Genomic DNA, 20,090 nt, shown 5'->3' with positions numbered 1-20,090 from the left:
CCCTTTGTTAACTTAACCCCTCAGTCCTAGCTATAAATGGACCAACTACTTATAGTGCTAATTTATTTTGTTTTATACTACAAAACCTCAACCCTTAAAATAAAGAGAATGCTAAGGGCAGGATAAATTTTTTCCTGCTTACATGGGTGATAACTGTATAAATTTCAATTTAATATCAACGTTTTTTGCAATTGCAATTTGGTTATAATTTATAGATGCAAATACAAAAATTACAATAGGAAAAGATTTTTCTATCAAAGACAAGTAAAAAGATTTACTCACTAGAAAGTATTTTAAATATATTTATCTTCGAGCTGGAGATCAGAGCCTCCAAATGATCAACAGGTTTATTTTTCATTCTAAAATGGTAAATTTCTCTCAGATTTAGGATAACAAGTTAAATAAAATATTCTTATCAAGGCACTAATATGTTTCAACTTAGTTTATATTTACATTGCTTTAATGACCCAATTCTTGTATTAAGAAAATGTCTTTTATACCCTAACATTTTTAAATTATCCAAAGATATTATTTATTTTATTAATGTTTTTTTGAGAAGGAAAGAAAAAGAACGAGATCATAGTCTAAGAAATATTTTGTTGCCAATACACAGATCTAATGGATAGTATCCTAAGGAATCAACAGAGCTTTTCAGAAGTTTCTCGTAATTTCAAATTTATGATTATCTTATAAAAATATATGTTTCCACTCAAGCAGGCAATTTTCATGTATACTGAGTTTTTCCACTCTGTTAAAGATTATATTCTTGTTTTTGCTACCACTGACAATTGAAAAAAAACAAAACACAACACCTTTTTTTCCCTACTCAAACAGTTAAATCGCCCACATCTACTTTCCCATAAGGTAAACAAAATACCCTAAATCATTTTACTACACATTCTCACTGCAAAGGAACCTAGAAACTATACCAAGTATCTGCTACAGTGCCTGCATTGAAAACTAGCAATAAATATATTAATCCTCATGACCTAGTAAATAAAATCCTTTTAAAAATAATCTGAACCTATCTTCCAATGTTAAAAAACAAATCAAACAACTTGGACAATTTTTAAGTAAAATATTTTACATATTTTTTTTGAGATGAAGGTTTAATTCATATATTTTAAAAATGAAAAAAACAGAACCTAAAATTCTCTTAGATATAGGCAAAAAATCAATTATGCATCTGTAAAACCCATCCCACAAAAAGCTTAAATAGCCAGCCAGCCTCAATCTAGTCAGACTGTGGAAGGAAATAATAGCCAAAGATTTTTGAAAGTATAAAACACAGACTTTGTTTAGAAATAAAAGCAAACAAAAAAACTATTAACTAACCTCCTGGATTAAAGTAAAACAAAACAACAAAGGTCACCCTTAAATTTTTAGATTCAGAAGGAAAACGATCACTTCCAAGCTAAAAGAAAAAAATGCCATACTTAATTATAAATTTATAAACAGAAATATAATCCCATCTCCCAAGTTAAACTTCCTACATAATGCTAGGTTTGACCTGAAAGGTGAATGATTTGGCAGCATTAATGTCACAGAAGATCTCCAAAAATTTATAAAAGGAACAAGCTTTGACACAATTTTTACACATGCCATGTAAAAATTTTCAAGACAAAGCAAGTACCTTGGCTCACATTCAACAGCATTGACTGTTTCTTTCTCACTAGGAGACTTGATATCTTATGCAGTTCACGTCAGAGTTTAGTATTTTGTTTTTCTTATTAATCTAAAGAAGAATATTCTTCTAAACTAGGAATACAGTGATTTAGAATCTTTTAAGGAATTTAGAAAAGGTGACTTAAGTTGCACTAGTTTGCTGCAGTTGTCTATTTCCTACAGCAAACAAATACAGCATTTAAATTACAAACCTTTAATTTACAAATGTACATACAGAACTAAATATTTAACACACACAAAAAAGTCTAGAATTTATTTCAATTTGAATCATTCATAATTTTGTTGTGGATAAAATTTGCATTTCTGGAAAGTAAGGCAAATTAAAAATTTAAAACATAGCCTTAAAAACATACATAATAGGGTTTTGTACCTTAAACCATCCACATTGTAAAATACAAGCACTGTGGAAATGTGACTAATGATCCAGTCCTTTAACCAAATACAATAGGACTACTGAGAAGCTTTATCACTTTGTAGAATAGCTTTCTTCTCACTCAAATTCACGTAATTGACTCAATATTACCCTGTGATACAGCTTATTCATAAGAAGAGGCTTTTTCTAAAAAAAAAAAAAATTGTAGAGTATGTTAATTTTTAAAAGTTTTATTTCCACCAAAGGATCTGTTTTTTTCAAGCTCCACTTTTAACTTTGCCTTTATTCATAAGTGAAAAACTGTGCTTCACATAATAAGCAGACATTTCTCTAGTGACTCTAAGACTTCATGGGCCCATCATACCAAAAAAAAAAAAAGGATAGTATCTACAGCTGCTCTATTCTTACTGCAAGGTTTCTTTTACCCTTTACCTTCCCCACACCACGTAACTTGACATAAATGGAACACAAAGACTTGGTCAAATGGGTGGTTAGAATTACAAATAGATAAGAGTATTAGTTTGGGTTTAGAAACCCAAAGATTGGAAGCAGGTGTGATAGCTGAGATGCATGTACAACTAAGTTGAAGCAGAAAGCAGAGCTGATGACATAAGATGACTCCGTTTTATGTTCCAGGGTTCAAGATTTTAGTGTCACACATTTTAAAAAGTCATTCTTTTGCTTTTAGAACTTTCAAGATTCTATGAATATTATAATTATTGTCCTACATAAGTATGTCAAATAAATCTGATTGGGAGGGATAACCGTGGAAATAATACATTTTCTTCCTCACTTTTAAGTGAACCAACTATTTAAGTTATATGTATCTAATTTGGGGACCTATTTAACAAAGGACATTTCATCAGTAACAACTGCAGAGAATTTCTGAATCAACTGATGTATGTGTGACTCTGCAATTAAGTGGAGCTATTGTCCTATGTAATCAGTGGAGACATGTGTTTGACTAATAAGTCGGCACATACAATAAGAAAATAAAGAGAAGCCAGACAGAGGTCACTGCAGCTAGACTCTGTTCATAGGGTATGAAAGGCATACCAAATATGTTACAACCAAGATAAGACAGGCTATAAACAGACTCCTCCTTGGTGTTAATCTGGATATCTGGCATTTAATTCTGGTTTCCTGCATGCCATTGAAGGCAGTAAGTAGGTCATTTTCTCACATGGTACAAGTCTGAAGGAAAATCCTGTACCCAAGCATAGACCCAATTCTACTTTCTCCTCCTTCTTCCCTATCGCTTTGCGGAGGGTCAAAGTTGGGAGAAAACAGCTTGCATTCTAAAGCCCTTCAGCATTTACTGTCTTCTCTGAGATGGAGAAACGGCCAGCTACTAGATTCCCGCAGGGATGCTATTGTTTGGTGTCTTTCACAAGTGCACTACTTAAATCTATGCAGAGCCAGTTCAGTGCTAAAGACTGTGTGGGACCTTTGCTTTCACATTATTAGGCATTACTGACTGAAATGAAAGATGAAATTTATTCACATAAACAATAATTGGAGTTGCTATTGAATAGTACATTTTTCTAATTTCTCTGGTAAGTAGATATTAAGGACTGTATATACATTAAATAAAACTGGGTATGCATTTCTAGGGGCAGCTAGTTAACTCAGTTGGTCAGAGCGCTGTGCTCTTAACAAGGTTGCCGGTTCGATCCCCACATGGGCCACTGTGAGCTGCGCCCTCCACAACTAGATTGAAACAACTACTTGATTTGGAGCTGATGTGACCTGGAAAAACACACTTAAATAAATAAAAGTTAAGAAGAAAAAAAAAGAATATGCATTTCTACATAAATGCCATAAACATATTTTAACATCGTATCTATAAATCATGAAGAAAAGGAAGCAAAGACAAAATATTTCTTAATAAACAATACTTCAGAGAACATGAGAACTCCTAGGTATGAAAAAGTAACATGACATACAGTCAGCTAGTGCTAACTATCAAGTAAAATATTTTTAGTGTGTTTCATATGACTTGATGTCTAGAGATGGTTCTTTACTCTGACTAGGTATTTTATTTTCACATATTTTATACTATAGAATTAAAAACATTTTAAACGCTAGCATTTCACTTGCTCTTGAAATTAGTACATTAGATATCTATGGATGTTTCTCAACGGACACACATGATCAGTATTTTTACCGGATCAGTACTCTGTCCGGTACAATATATACTTTGTGGAGATGTTGGCTCTTACAATTTTGTTCTGGCTCTTCTGGTCTAAATTATACCTAAATCAATCCAAAAGTGTCAACAGAGAGCTAGCATAGTGGTGTTGAATGCCCAATCATATTACATAATTTAAATCATGTCCACTTACAGCTTTAAAACCAGATTAGCAAATTCTGGTCGGATATAAAAGATGCAAGACATGCATTTACTCTGCTTACTCCCAAAATCTGACTAAATAAACCACATAGAAAGGAAAGAAAAAACCCTCAAAAATAAAAAGCAGGAAGGGATGACAGCAGAAAAGCGCTTTCAACAAAATTTGGAAGACAGTAAGTAGATGGACAAACAATAGTTGATTTAGGTTTCAGCTTTCTCTGCTAAGCTGGGTCAACAGGGGGAGAAACACAGTAAGAAGAAAATTCATTCCGAATATGCCCTGGCAGTCAGGAATTTGAGACAATAGGTACCTCTGATGGCAGGATTGTAGAATGGATGAAAGCAGAATGATTTGGCTGAATGTCTATATTAGTAGTAACTAGACTTCCCAGATTTTCTCTCCTGCCTAATCATATAGTTTGGGTGATGGCCCTTCCCCAACCCTGGCAGAACCCAGAAAAATTAATGTTAAACCAGAGAAGATTGGGCTTGGGAGTACCAGGCAAAACTAAGGGTGACAATGATAGGCCCAACAACATGCAGATACTGATATTTAGAGGTTCCTCCAAGAATGTTGCCATATCTCCACTGATCATTCACTGAAAGGCCCACCAATCAATAAGTTCCAGGCACTTGCACAAAACTTCCAATTACTTCAGCTCCTCTCCTTGAATACACGAGGTGTGATCAAAAGACACGATGAATGTTTAAATGAAAAGAAAATTTATTACAGTAAAAGACATACTGCCATTAATTCCCCTCAAAATACAAACTCTCATTCTTGCCACTTTCTGAAGCAGTTCAGGAAGTCCTCTTTCAGGAGTATCTATATCATGGCAACACTCCATACCACACATCGTTTCTGGTACAGCAATTTTTGTCAAATAAAAACATTACGGTGTATCCTCATCCACCTTATTCACAAGATCTGGCACCACGCAATTTCTGGCTCTTCCCCAAACTCAAAATGATTCAGGACATCGAGGTAGCCACGACAGTGCACCTAAAGACACTCACGAAAGAGGACTTCCAGAACTGCTTCAGAAAGTGGCAAGAATGATGGGTATTCCAAGTGAGGGGGATTAATGGCAATGTGTCTTTTACTGTAATAAATATCTTTTAAACATTCACTTTTTTTAAACATTCAAAAAATACTTTTTGATCACACCTTGTAAACAGATACTCAAAAATCACAAAACATTTGTGAACAATCTTTAACATGACAGTGATTATAGCAAAACAGGGGGAAGAGGCATGCAAACAATGTAAGGTCAAATTATAACTTAAAAGAGATTAATACCCTTAGAAATAAAAAGATATTTACACATCCATGATATAAGAATGGAACATTAAAAAAAAAGGTCTTAAAAATTAAAAAAATAAGAGTTGATATAAAAATTTCAACAGAATGGTTAAAAAAGAAAATTCAGAAAAAAAAAACAAGAATATAGTATAAAATAAATGGAAGACAAGAGGTAAGAAAATTAAGGAATCAGTCAAAGAAATCAAAAATCTCACTAATAAGTTTCTGAAAAAGACAGAAAACAGAGAATTTTACCAAGGAGAAAATTTAAAATTTGTGGATAAAAATAGCAGAATGAGGACATCCATTTACTTTTGGTCTCTTCCTAATCCACACCAAAATGACAATAAAGGAATTTGTTTTTAAGTACATAAATACAGTGAATGAAAAGAGGAAAAGCAGTAAAATTTTGCAAGCTAGAAAGCAGGCAGATAATCGGTAAATGACTAAACAGAATGAAGAAGCTCAAGTGGAAAACCAAGATGCAATCTGATTTTATTGCAGAACTCCCAAAGAGGATAAGGAACTGGTCAGAATGCCACATAATTCCCGACACTGGGTGAAAGTGTGAATGCGTGTGTCAGTGGTGATGCGCGGTATTAAGAAAAAAGCACTCCTAAAAATAAGTACTTTAAAAAAATAACCAGTTAAAACTTTCCCCACCTGAAAGAAGTCTGAAGATTTATGCTTTGGAGGGGGTAGAAAAGATGATTTCTAGCCTACCTAAATGATTCAACAACTTGCCAAACCATGTGCTCAGAGCTTCCATTCAGCCTTTTAGTGCCTCACACTTAAATATGAACAGGCAAATATCACATCTCTCTAAGAAAAGTCTTTAGCATGAAAGATAGCAACCAAACAAAACAAAATCAACTCAGAGTAAAAAGATAGTTGGCAGAAAGAAAACCTTCACAAAATCTATTAGTATCTCAAATAGACACAAGATAACAGAATCATAAAACAAGTAGGATTCATAAAGGGGGGGGGAAGAAATAAGGAAAACAAGCTCTTGAAAATTAAAAATTATAGCAGAAGCTAAAAACAAAAACTAAAGAATTGGGAAGGTTGAGAAAGTCTCCTAGAAAATTAAAAAATACAAAAATACAAACATAAACATATATATGACAGAAAGAATATGACATTCTTAGAGAACCAGTCTAGGAGATCCAGTATCTGAACAATAACCATTCTGGAGAGAAAATGGAGAAAAGGAAATCACAGATAAAACATTCAAGAAAAATTTCTAGAAGTCAAGATCATGAGTTTCCAGACTGGTGAAATCCCAGCACAATGGATGAAAACAGATCCTCAACGAGCTCATGATAATAAATTTTAACACACTAGGTGGCTAAAGAAAAGATGGTTAAGATTCAACAGAGGAAAAATACAGAACATACAAACAAATCAGAAATCAGAATGGCAACTAGAATTCTTACAGAGCAACAACAGAACTTCAAAGACAATAAAAATAATGCCTTAAAAATTATCAAGAGAATGATTTTAAACCTACAATTCCATTCTCAACCAAAGGATCAATTAATATTCGGGTACAATAAAAATATTTTCAGGTGTGCAAGGTCATAAAAAAACATACTTACCATGCAACCATTCTGAAGATAATACTGGAGGATATGCTCCAGTAAAATGAGAAAGTAAACCAAGTAAGAGCCATATATGGAATATAAGAAAAAGAGCACCAATTCAAGAAATGCAAAAATACCTAAGAAGTAATTGGTGCTTCCAGGAGGATACCTGTGCATCAATCAGTTGGGAAGGTTAATCAATTTAGACTAGGGCTCCAAAAGAACTCCCTCCAAGATGAAATTGACACACAACCTAATTCTTCTGAACAAAAAACTTTGAGGCTGAATTAATACATACAAAGAAAACAATGCAAATGGAAAATTAAGACAAGTATTTACCTATGAATCATGTTTATATGATCATAACATAAGCACTGAATATTTTTCTTATAAAGGACATTACTATGCTGGGAAGATGAGGTGAATAAGAAATGATCAGTGCTACCATAGGTGACAACCCAGGCAGGTGTGTGATGTCCTCATTTCCAGAATAAAATGACAATAGTTAGAGCCTAAAACTGAAATCCAGCAGTTGTCTTGTATATATATGGAAATTCGGAGGTAAAAGTCAAACACAAAGGGGCTAGGAGAAGTTGCCTCTGGAGAGAGAGAAATAGAGGAATGTTTAATTTTAATAAAAATAAGAAAAAAGAAAATAAATAATGCCCAGCAATAAAGGAAATGAGTTTCCAGATTTAAAAGCTAAACCTGGAGCTTAAAACAATGATGAAGCTTCAGAACAGCAAAAAAGATAAAAATATGTCAGGGTTGGGGGTAAGAGTGGCATGCCAAGAGCAAGAGGGTTTCCAACTGCTCAAGTCTTCAAAACTCTGAGGAAAAATTATTTCTTACAATATGTGCTGAATCAAACTGTCAGCTGAATATGAGGAAAAAATAATTTCAGGCATCCAAGATTTCAAAAGGCCACTATAGAAGAGTGCACTCTGCCAAAAAAAGACTAAACCAAGGAAGAGGAGACGATGTGATCCAAAGAGACACAGGGAATTCTTAGTAAAACAGTGAAGAAAATCCCAGGGTTAACAATTACGTAGGAAGTTCAGAGAACAGAAGGCTCCAGGGAGATATTTCCATGGGAAAACAAAATAGAAATGATACATCTGAACTACTAGGTTTAGAAATCTGTAAAAGAGCTTAGCTTTTACATAAAAAAAACCACACACAATTGTTCAAGGAAGGTAAAAGCACACTATAATGCTTAGCTATATTTTCATAGACGTAACTGAAATAGACTAGTGATTTAACAAAAAAAGTTGTCTCCTTACTTTTTTGAAATAATAGAAGGGAAGAGGGGGAGAAAGGAGCACTAATATCTAAACTTAAAGAAATGCCATTATCACATAATATTTAAACATATGGAAGAAAATCCTAAAAGAGGTAAAAATGACTCTTCTGTGACATGAGACTCAAATAGGAAAGAAAAGGCAGGCAATTAGCATCTGCCCTTGTATTTCAGTTTTGAAACTATTTACCTCTACTTTAAATTTTTTTTTCAATTAAATAAAGAGGATTTCAACAAAGAAAAATTCTCTAATGATATAAAATCTTTTTCAAATCAGAGATGAGATCTAATGGTGTTATCTGCAAAAGGAAAACAAATTCATAAATAATACTAATGATGTTCTGAAGGATACATTGCAAAAGACAAAACCAGCAGGCACCAGACTAAGCTGATATTCATTTCCTGTGTGGGCTTCATAAAATTGTAGTAGACTTCAGTTACGAGATACACAACTGTGGCAGCCACTGTGAAATCCACTAGCCACTGGTATTCTGGAAAGTAATGCAATGCTGAAAAATAAAGGTTAAAAAAAAAATGTTTTACTTAAACTTTCATAAACAGCTTAGAAGGGTTTATCTTTACTAATTCTAAACATGCTAGACTTTATTCTACTTGGTGATTTGCAATGTAAGGATCATAAATATGAGACTCTAAAAATACAGGAAATAGATCAAGAATGTTGGCATCCAAAACTAAATTTTAAACCCCATTTAAATTAAATAATTTAAATAAACCTGACACGATGACCAAAACTTATTTAAATTGTTAAAAATATATCATTGCAAAATGAGTTGGTATTTTCTTAGCTGATTGGCTATTTTTTACAGAAATTATAAATCAAAACTTTTTTTAAAATCTGAGCTATGACACTTTAACTTTAGAATGTAACTTAATGTAGACTACTACAGATTTACTTATATTCATTTTTGTTAAGTAAGACAGCTAAACTTATGTTAGTTATTAATTGCACTACTGGAGTGTTAGTAATTTTGAGTTACTGCAGATTAAAATAATAAATTAAATATACTTTTTATTCCCTCTTCTGCTCCTGCAAGAAAAGGTGATGAAATGCCTGTCGATGCCTACTTTTCCCTAAAACTACATCCTTTAAACAAACTACTCCATCCTTAATGGTTTAGATTAAAATTAGCATTCTCTGAAAGTAAATATGATTCCATCTCCCTTTTCATTTCAGATATTCTGGTTTACTTCTGCCAGAGTGTAGTCCAAAAAAATACCAACATTGTTTTGTAGAAGGGCTCCTAAAAATGTGGAAATAAATCACATACATAAACATCAAATTCTACATTCTCATGGGCACATAATAAAATGATCTATATGGTTTTGGAAAAATTTTAGTTGTAAAATGTAATACCTAAGGATATTCTGAAATTACACATTTATAAAAAAAAGTATTTTAAAAAAACCATTCAAAGTAAGATTTATTTAAAATATCAATATCAAAACAAACTAACCAAACTGATACTTCTATGAGGTGATAGCAAAAATTCCAAATCCATTTATTTAAAAAAAAATTCCAAATCCATTTATTTAATTTAACATTCTTAATTTGTTTCAAGTTATTTAACCGTTTTTGTGATTGACCTAATAACTTCTGAACATCAGTATGAAAAATTTGCCTCAAAGTGGTTGCAGAATTCCTACTTTCTAGTTACCTCTCTTGCCCTCTAAAATCACCCAGTTGAGCCTTTTGAATAATTTTCTGGGAGGACGACAGGGAAATGGATGGAAGAGATAAACAAATATCTGTGTATCTAAAGGTTTTCAATTTTTATTAACAATTTAATTAAGTGTTCTAATTCTCCATGCCTCCCCACATTCTCACAAGCTTCCTCCAGGGAATTTAACAGCAAACAGCCAAATGTTCCTGTGTTCTTTAAGAGGTTCTTATAATGAACAGCTAATACGAATTGAGATATAATTTTAAGATAGTTATGCAGGTATCAATAATACATTCAACAAAAGTAGAAATTACACATATTATTGACTATGTATGTAATCCAAGTATTGCATTCTTTTTGTATTCAATAATATAATTATGTATCTGCCTTTTTATAAAACATTGGAATCACAAGAAAACAGAGTTTATTAAGCCCAGTGGTTTCCATTAAGCTCCTGAGAGTACCTAAAGTTCAAGCAGAAAATTCTCTACTTTTACCTAAACACATGGTCACAGCATGCATTCACAAATAAATACATCAATATAAACATAAATAAAACATCTCCCTGTTGTTCTGATTAACTGAAATGCTCTTGATATTATGTGGCCAGTTAAAGTAGTACCACTTACAATTAGTTCTCAAAATTGTACAAGTAAAACAAAACATTGAATAAGCTGTGTGCTGGAGCCAGACAACCCTAATTTCAATTTTTTAAGTTCACTAAAATAGCCTACTTCTCACTGATTGTCTCTACCACATTTGTTGTGTAACTGGCCAAGGTATTTAACTCCTGTATCTAAAGAGTTTTTTGTTTAAAGCTTGATGACAGTTACATACCTCATAGAATTGTGAGGATGAGTTAAAACAAGTAAACCTATAACAATGCCTGGTAAATATGGAATTTTAAGCTATCATTAAGGCAAATTAGCTGATCTTTTAAATGTTTTAAATTTTACATGAAAAATAGCTAAAAAGAAAAAAAAGGATGACATAACCAGTCTTAATACTACTAGATAATTGACTTATATTTTTCCTAATTGACATTTTTGGGTTCTAGGATACCCTTCCCATATGTATACATAAAATCTTTGTATATGTATAATCAACTTTCGAAGCCACTTTGAATCACAAAATGATTCTATAAGAGATGCTAGATGAGTCTAGATTTTTCTGGGGTGCTGTGATGTAATCCAAGAAGGGCCAAATTATATAATGATACTTTATACAATACTACCAAAATTATTTTTTAGAACCATGTTTTTTAAATTTCTCATTTATTATGTAAACCATAAGTTCGCAAATTTGCTCCAAAATTAGAACCACTTGGAACATTTTTAAAAACACAAATTCCCAGAACCCATTTTAGATTTACTGAGTCTCCAATAGTGAGTATGAGTATTCTTTTACAGAGTTGCTAAAGTGATTCTGATGTACAGCCCGATTTGAAAACCAGTGTTTTAAATAATATCATATTGGATGCGTTCTCTTGTAAGATTCAAATAATATCACATAAATTTTAAAATAATTAGTTATTATATAATTATAAACATTGACATATAGGAAAAAAAACTGAATGACTTATTCAGATACCCAATGGGTAAAAGTGAATCTTGAAGTTTTCTTATTCCTAATCCAGTTCATTATTCTAAAACCACTTTCTTTTCTACTAAATATGAGCACAAAATGGAATTACTGTAAATATAGGTAATTCAATACAAATATACAAATGCATTTATGCAAGCCACATTATAAAAGAAACAGACTGGCAAAGATAGCAAAAACTCTCGAATTCAAAATGATCTCAGAATAAACAGAAACTGTGTAACAAACTTATGTAAATCAGCCTCTACTGAAAAATGGGAAATACAATGCTTACAACAAGTTAGATGAATAGAAAGAGAAATACAATTCCAACCAAGTCATTCTGAGCTTCTAAACTCTGAGAAAGATTTCATATTCTATATAATGAATTTAATGATTAGAAAAACAAACAAAAAGTCTAACCACAATATATAAAAATGAAAGTATTTTCACTAGCATAATATAAAATTGAGTTTTATAGAACATTATACCAAGATTTCCCTTACCTAAAGTATCCATTTCTGTAACTGACTTTGTTTCTAGATGGAGGTCAATATCCTTTGGAATGGTTAGTGGCTTACTTTCAATGTGGCCATTATATTTCCTACAAAAATCAAACAAGTGAAACAAAAAATAAGTTACCTACACTGTTATCCAAGTGCTTGTATCAAACTAATTACAAATGAAGTTTTAAATTTCACAGTGAAAAAGAAGAAGGATTTCTAATATTTCATCAAAAAAAGAGGTAAGGTACTCAAAAGTAAGTTTTTAAAAGGGGACTACAAAATGTGGATGTAAATTATTATGTGAATATACATATTACCAGGGAAAAAGTTACATGCAAATAATCATGAAATTTTAAAGAATTTTTTAATTTTTTAAAATTTGACAGTTTATTATCACTGACATTTTATAATAGAGTAACAAGTTCAGGTCCTAAGAATTCTTTCCCCACTGAAGAAATTAAGGCCCACTCTGAGAGGCAAATTAACAAGTGCTTTCCTTGAGAATTCAATTTAAATAGAGATACAAAATTTTCAAGCTGGAAAGATCCTTCAAAATTACTGTTTGGTCCTTCCATTTCACAGATGAGGCTGCTGTGGTCCACTTAGTGAGGGTCAGTAAACAGTTTTCTTCATAAACTTTAAACATCAAAATAATATTCAGCAGCTGAATGGGAACTAAGAAGTTATACTGCCCACCCATTTTATTTAAAAAAATGAAGAAAAAGAGGTCAAAAATAGGTGAATTTGCCTCATATCATAATAGTGACTGGCAGCAAAACCCAAACCAACTGTTATCTTTAAATTACTAGTAGGGTAAAGACATGGTAACCTCCCACTAAATTTTCATATGATGGTTGTTTGTTTTCAAAGAATAAAATTTACCATTCTTAAGTAAAATCATCACTTTTGTGCTTGTATCTTAGATTACTACGTATGAGTTTTTTTAAAAGTGTGATTCAATATTATTTTAGATCATGAATTTTGATCTCAAATTTATCAACTGTTTATGGCATAACTGGTAAATGTTCCTTTAACCAAAGTACAAAAATGTATTTACATAAATTGTATCAAATATTTAACAGTTTACAAGCTCAACAATATAACTTACCTATCCTTTTTGCTTTTCCCTTTTTGCTGCTTCCCTGCAAGAATTCTTAATTCTTCTTCTGTAGGATGCTGATACCATCTTAAACTAAGAAAAAAGGAATCCTTTTAAATAAAGCAATTAAAATCATCAGAATTATTCATGTATTCTTCAAATATTTATTGAGTTTCCTATTTGTAAAGAAACTGCAGAAAGTATAAGGTGAAAAATTCTAATCTGAAACAGATATGACTGCTTAAGCTTTAAAAGAATTCAGATTCAATCCAGCCATCAAGCACTTACTAGATGCCAGACCCTAAAATACTGTTTGTAGGTATATTTCTTATAACTAACAATGTATTAACATATATTAAGATGATACAGGCTTACTATTAAAAGTAAACGGGTAAACTCTCCAGATAGGCTGCAAGAGCACATCAAAATTCTCTACTCTTCCCTTCATTTGCACCAAAGGAACTGATATGTCTTAGAGTGCTTTGAATGCCCTAAAAAATACAAGTAGTCTTTGCTTCGCTTTCCTTTCTTTCCCTCCTTTAATTTAGTTGAAGAATTCTCGAACTTTATGTGTATAAGAATTAGAGTAAATCACTGTATTAAAAAACCCTTTACTCTTAGTGATATCTAACCCTTTTCAGTTAGGGCTCAAACAATTGGGTGCATTCACCTCCGCCACCCAATCAAAACATCCAAACAATCATTTATTCCCTCCTAAGCACCCATCTGCTCATTCTCAATTTCCTGTCTAACTTGAACTTCCCATCTACCAGCCACCTAAATCTGAGATTCAGGTTTTATCTTCAATGTGCCCTCTCCACCTGTTATCATTAATTCTGTTCTTTAACTCTTAAAATTCTACACTTGCCCGCTCCCTTGAAAGGACCTTAGTTTAGACCTTCATTCAGGGTGTCTTCCATTCTAGCTCTGACTATGGCAAGACTCTAACTGGTATCCTTGTCTCCCTCCAGGACATTCTCCTAAATGCATTCTGGTACTACATTTAGTTATTTTTCCATAATGCAAATATTATCAAAACATATGCCTGTTTAAATCCTTTCCAAGGGCGTCCAGATGGCTCAGTTGGTTAGAGCGTGAGCTCTGAAAGATAGGATTGCGGGTTCAATTCCCACATGGGCCAGTGAGCTGCACCCTCCACAACTAGATTGAAGACAACGGGCTGCCGCTGAGCCCCCAGAGGGGCGGCCAGATGGCTCAGTTGGTAAGAGTGTGAGCTCTCAACAAGGTTGCTGGTTCAGTTCTCGCATGGGATGGTGGGCTGCGTGCCCTGCAACTAAAGGTTGAAAACAGCAACTGGACTTGGAGCTGATGGGCCCTGGAGAAACACATCGTTCTTTAATATTCCCCAATAAAATCTATATATATAAAAAAAAATCCTTTCCAAGACTCCTCAAAGGGTAAATCAGTGAGAAGGCAGCTCAGCAAGCTAGGCAAGGGCTTTCACCAAGGTCCTGCTGTCATAAGAGAAAAAACATATACCTAGTATTGCTAGACCTTCCTAAGTTTCAAATACAAAAACCTAGATTTTTAAAGTGTAATATCCAATTAAAAAAATATTAGCAACTGATTTGCTGTTTGTAAAAGCATTGCAGAACTGGCAATTTGAGTAATGACTGGATATTTGATGTTAAACAATTATTAAAATTTTCAGCAGTAATATGGGATAACAGTAATTTTTTAAGAGCTCATATATTTTAGAGATATACACTGAAATACCTATGAATGAAATATTTGCTACAAATTTGGGGGGGAAAGAGATGAAGGGGAACACACATGAAACAAATTGGCCACCAGTTATTAATTGTGATGAGTACACAAGATCTCAATTGTATTCATTATATACGCATGTTATTCTATCTACTCTGTATATATTTGAAAATTGCCATTAAAGTTAAAACACATATTGCAAGGTCCAAATGTGTATAGGGTTTGTGAGCTCCAGTTTTCACAGCCTTTCAGTCTGACTACTGTCTATTTCACTGGACTCACCTTCAACAATTCCACTTTTGAACATGACATTCTACCTAGACTAAATGACATTTCACAAATTATTTCATTCCTTGGTGTTTTGGAATATATTCTTCTCTCTGCTTGTAAATACCTAGGCCCCTATCTGGCAAACTCCACATTTACCTTTTACTGCTCATAAGGCAGTCTCCCAGTGATACAAAAAAGAATATACATATATATTTTTCAAAAGCCCTAGGCATTTCCTGAGTGATGGGGTGTGTCTTTGTTATGCTAATGAGGGGACCCAGGGTGCAAGAGGCTAGTCACCAGAAATCCATAGCACTTGTGATTAGAGTTGAGCCACCTGACCTCCAGGATGGAAGGAGAGGGGGCTGGAGATTAAGTTCAATCATGTAGCCATTGTTACCTGCGTGACCAACCATACCTAATGAAAACGCCGTAAAATCTCTGGACACTGAAGCTCAGGAGCATCCTGGATGGTCAACATACAGGTGTGCCTGGAGGGTGACATGCCCTGACTCCACCAGGAAAGGGCAGGAAAACTCCATGCTCCTTCCCCAACCTCATCCTCTGTGTAATCTTTATAATAAAACTGTAATCATAAGTATAGCACTTTACTGAGCTCTAGTCATTTTAGCAAACTACAGAATCTGAGAGGGTTGTGAAAATGCCCTAATTTGTAGACAGTTAGCTGGTTGTCAGAAGTATGGGTGGGTTGGGGGCCCCAAGTACTTGCAGCTGGCATCTGAAGCCTGGACATTCTTATGGAGGACTTTCTTTTTAACCTACGAGGTCCATGCTAACTCCAGGTAGTGTCAAAATTTAATTGCAGCTGGTATCAACCAATTAGGTTAAAACGGAATAGTCCCCTAACTGAAAGATTCTTGGAGTGAAGATTTTATGACCTTGCTTTTGTATTACTTCAAAACTAGTACAGTTACTGGTATATATATACTAAGTACTCAAAAAGGATCACTGAACCAAAATGAATTCAGTTTCCTCTTAGTTTAAGGGTTTTAAAATAAAATATATATCCTATCCAAAAAGTCCCTAAACTATAATATAATTAGCATGGGTAAGGAGGCATTTCCTGAAATTTCCACTGAAGTCCAGAATTTTAACTTACAGTCAATTCTTGTAATTCGCGGTAGTTAATGTTCTATAAAGTCGCCGCAAACACTGAACCATTCATGCCTCCTAGGGGAAATACAGGGTTAGGTTCCTGCGAGCCTCTGGTCACATTTTCATCAACCGATCAATTCATAATCTTGTTTTATGTGTGTTTCTATTTAAAGATACTTTATTTACTGTATATTGTTGATTCATTAATATTAAATTCATGGCCAAAAGCATTGTAACTCATGCCTGTACTAAACTTATCTAATAATTGTAATCATAAGTATAGTATTTTTCCTGAGAATATTTGTAGCAAATTTTCTTCATAATGCCCATTACAGCCTTCTTGCACTTAAAAACACAGGCAGCTGTTCAGCACTATGCTTGGGGGTCATTTTAAATAGTGAAGTCACTAACAAAAAGCAAAACTGAAAAATGTAGCACTAAACAGACCATAAAAAGGACGTCTGTTTACAATATGACAGGTGAAACAATAAGGCCTCATCTGGGAAAACGGGCACAGAGCCACTGCAATTTTTCACAACTTTGCGGATCTCTATAAACAACTTCGAAAGCATCACAATTATGGATTTTATTGTGCTTTAATAAATAACTTTTACAAACAATCATTAGCAAGTAGTCAAATCACAATATAGAATCCACAAATGATAGGAATTGAGTGCATAACATTTAGAACACTTAAACAATACTCCATTTAATAGACTAAAATTAGTTGTTTAGCTTTGAGAAATAATAAGTAATCAGTGAAAGAACTCTTAGTATAAGAAAACTTAGGTTACATTTAGAGCCCTATAAAAATAAAATATTGTTAAGACCCTTACATTTTCTAGTACCCATTTTCTTTTTAAATATACTCAAGGTTGTTTAACCTTAATTTGTGAACCCATTTTTCTAAAATTGATTGCATTTATTCCACTTCTTATTGGACAACTCAGGTCATCTTCTTTACTAACAATTATTTGCTCAAGGCTGGAATCTGAGGATGCCGGGTGCTCGTAGGGCCACTTCTAGTCTGTTACTCATCTACCATCCATTCATTCATCAGATATTTATGGAGCCCACTGTGGTCAAGTACTCTGCTAAGCAACAGAGATGTAATCACACACAATAACGCATAAGTCCCTGCTTTCTTGATGCCTGTATTCCAGTTGGGGCAGAATTTAACCAATGAAAAATATGACAAAAAATCATAAACTGGATACCACACAAAGAAACCAAACAAATAGTGTGAATGAGAGACATAAGTAGGACATTATTAGGTAAGGAAAAAACCTCTCTGAAATGACACTTACCCAGCAACCTATAGGATGAGAATGGAGGGGAAGAACACTCTAGGCAGAGAACAGCATGTCCAAATATAGAAAGGTGTGAAAGAAAGAGCACAGAACACTGCAGTAATCAAAAGGCCAGTGAGGCAGGAGCACCAGTGTGAGGAGAAACACATGAGGTAGGCTAGAGAAGTAAGGGAACAGATCATACAAAATTTCCTGGGTCATGGTATGGACTTTAGATTTTACGCCACAGAAATGGTCTCAAAGCAGGAGAAAAGACTTGATTTACACTTTAAGACCTCTTTTGCTGCTCTGTGAGTTAGAGGACTGCAAGACAAACAGGGAGATATATTTTGACTTCGAATCAACAGGTCTTACTGATGGACTAAAGGTAGGGAGTGAAAAAAAGTAAGGAATGAAGGATGACCTCTACATTTTCAATTTGAGGAAGAGGATACATTTTCTGAGATGGAGTAGATAGAGCAGGAAGAAATCAAGAATTTAAACATGAGTGTTTACCTATGAGACATCAAGTTACAATATCAAGATGGCAACTGTATATTAGAACCTACAATTCAGAGATAACTTGAGGTCATTACATAATTGTGTTATTTAAATCTACAGGAATTAATAAGATCACCTAAGGAGAAAATAAAACATACCAGAAGGCTAAATAGCTAATAAGGAAGTGAGAAAATAGTTTATGAAAACAATGAATGTAACAAATTTGACTATAAAGGAAAACAGGGAAATAAGGCCAAAACTAAGGAATGGCTATAAGGGCTTTGCTTTAAAGGAGCAAGGGAGGCAACCAGGTCTGTGACTCTTCTTTATTTGTTGTTGCTATTGCTTTTAATGGGAGATCCTTTTTTTTTTTTAAAGTGTGTGTGTGTGTGTCTGTTAACAGAAATAATCCAACAGAAATAAAACAATTAATGACACAGAAGAGAGGAACTGGCCAAAGAGCAAAGTCTGGGTGAAGGTTAGAGGGAATGGGGTACAGAGTACAAGCACAGGAATTGGGCTCTGACAAAAAGGATACTTTCATCACAAACTAAAATTAAAACTATAAACTCAAAAACAAAAAAAGGGTTGCATGTATAACTGGGGTTGTGGGTTTGGTGGTGTGAAGATTAGAGTATGGACTCTAGTTTCAAGAGCTTAGCATGAGGCTGAAGGAGGTATGCGTAACGTTCAAGGAGAAAGGATTTGGGCTGAAAAAGCTGTCTGCTAGTGGAGCACACAAAGACTACCAGGCAGAGTGGAGTGGTCAGCCAAAGCTTGAGATCATGAATTTAAAGGAAAACCTATATGAAGTACAGAGGCACAATTTTTTTAAGTCAGTACTTCTCCAGTTTGATTCCATGCCATATGGTGCCCATCTACTATAGTTTAAGTTCTGGTCTCAATTTTTCGTCTTCTCCTTTCCTATTATTTGGAATAACTATCTCAGTAAAATGACTTGTAATCTGCTTATAACTGCTGCACTATACCTTTCTAATATAGGCTTGGAAGACAGATACAAAACTTTATTAGGTTTAGATTCTCTGTAGAAGTCAATGGTTACAAAAAATAATCAGAGAAAAATGCTTTATGTTAATATGTTAAGTAAAAGGAACATGATGTAAAGTTGTATACACAATATAAACTCACAACCATTAAGAGAAAATATGAACAGAAAAGATTAGAAGGAAATACAACAAAATTTACAATCTTTGGCCAGTGGGAATATAGTCCATTACCTCTGATTTTTCCATTTTTCCTTTTTATCAGTATACCATCATTTTCTACATCATAGATGTGTTGTTTTTGTAACAGAAAAAAATAAACTTCTTAAACAATAAAAGTATTAACAAAATCTCAAAAAAGAGCCACGTACATTTAAATGTATTGATTTCAGTGTATGACATTTACCTTGGTTATTCAGTGGCTTTTTTCACTTATGTTCAGATTGTCAGCAGTGTCTCAGATAATAAAGCCAACCTCGTGGTACATATGACAAAATTACTGAAATAATTTTCAATAATTTTCTTGTATAAATCTCTTATATAAAATATGACCTTTCTTACTAAAACAGTTCAATAGCACTGAAAAAAAATATGTACCAGAAAATGTAGAATATATTGGGCCCTGCTCTTTAAAAAATTTAAGCACTACTGTCATTTGAAGCAAACCACTTTAAAATTTTTCAGAAATAAAAATTTCAGAAATTTATAATGGAAAT

At 33.4% G+C, this 20,090-nt stretch overlaps 1 protein-coding gene across 4 annotated transcripts in view; it reads right to left on the bottom strand.

Moving 5' to 3' along the window:
* Nucleotides 1-20,090, bottom strand: part of TMEM161B (transmembrane protein 161B) — a 68,203-nt gene that overhangs the window by 23,216 nt on the left and 24,897 nt on the right. For 2 of the 4 annotated variants that reach the window (XM_019734237.2, XM_019734238.2), the window contains exons 3-5: nucleotides 13,476-13,559; nucleotides 12,368-12,465; nucleotides 8,951-9,107 (exon numbers count right to left, since the gene is read on the bottom strand). In XM_019734237.2, the coding sequence (XP_019589796.2) occupies nucleotides 8,951-9,107; nucleotides 12,368-12,465; nucleotides 13,476-13,559 (339 nt within the window). Of the gene's footprint in view, nucleotides 1-8,950; nucleotides 9,108-12,367; nucleotides 12,466-13,475; nucleotides 13,560-16,584; nucleotides 16,656-20,090 lie in introns of those variants that run through there. The other 2 variants (XM_074328756.1, XM_074328758.1) reach the window with 2 other exon arrangements.

This window comes from Rhinolophus sinicus, linkage group LG03, assembly GCF_036562045.2.
Source record: "Rhinolophus sinicus isolate RSC01 linkage group LG03, ASM3656204v1, whole genome shotgun sequence".
In the NCBI taxonomy this organism is placed as follows: domain Eukaryota; kingdom Metazoa; phylum Chordata; class Mammalia; order Chiroptera; family Rhinolophidae; genus Rhinolophus; species Rhinolophus sinicus.
The sequence above is the reverse complement of the archived record's forward strand: the minus strand, read 5'-3'. Positions and strand labels throughout refer to the sequence as shown.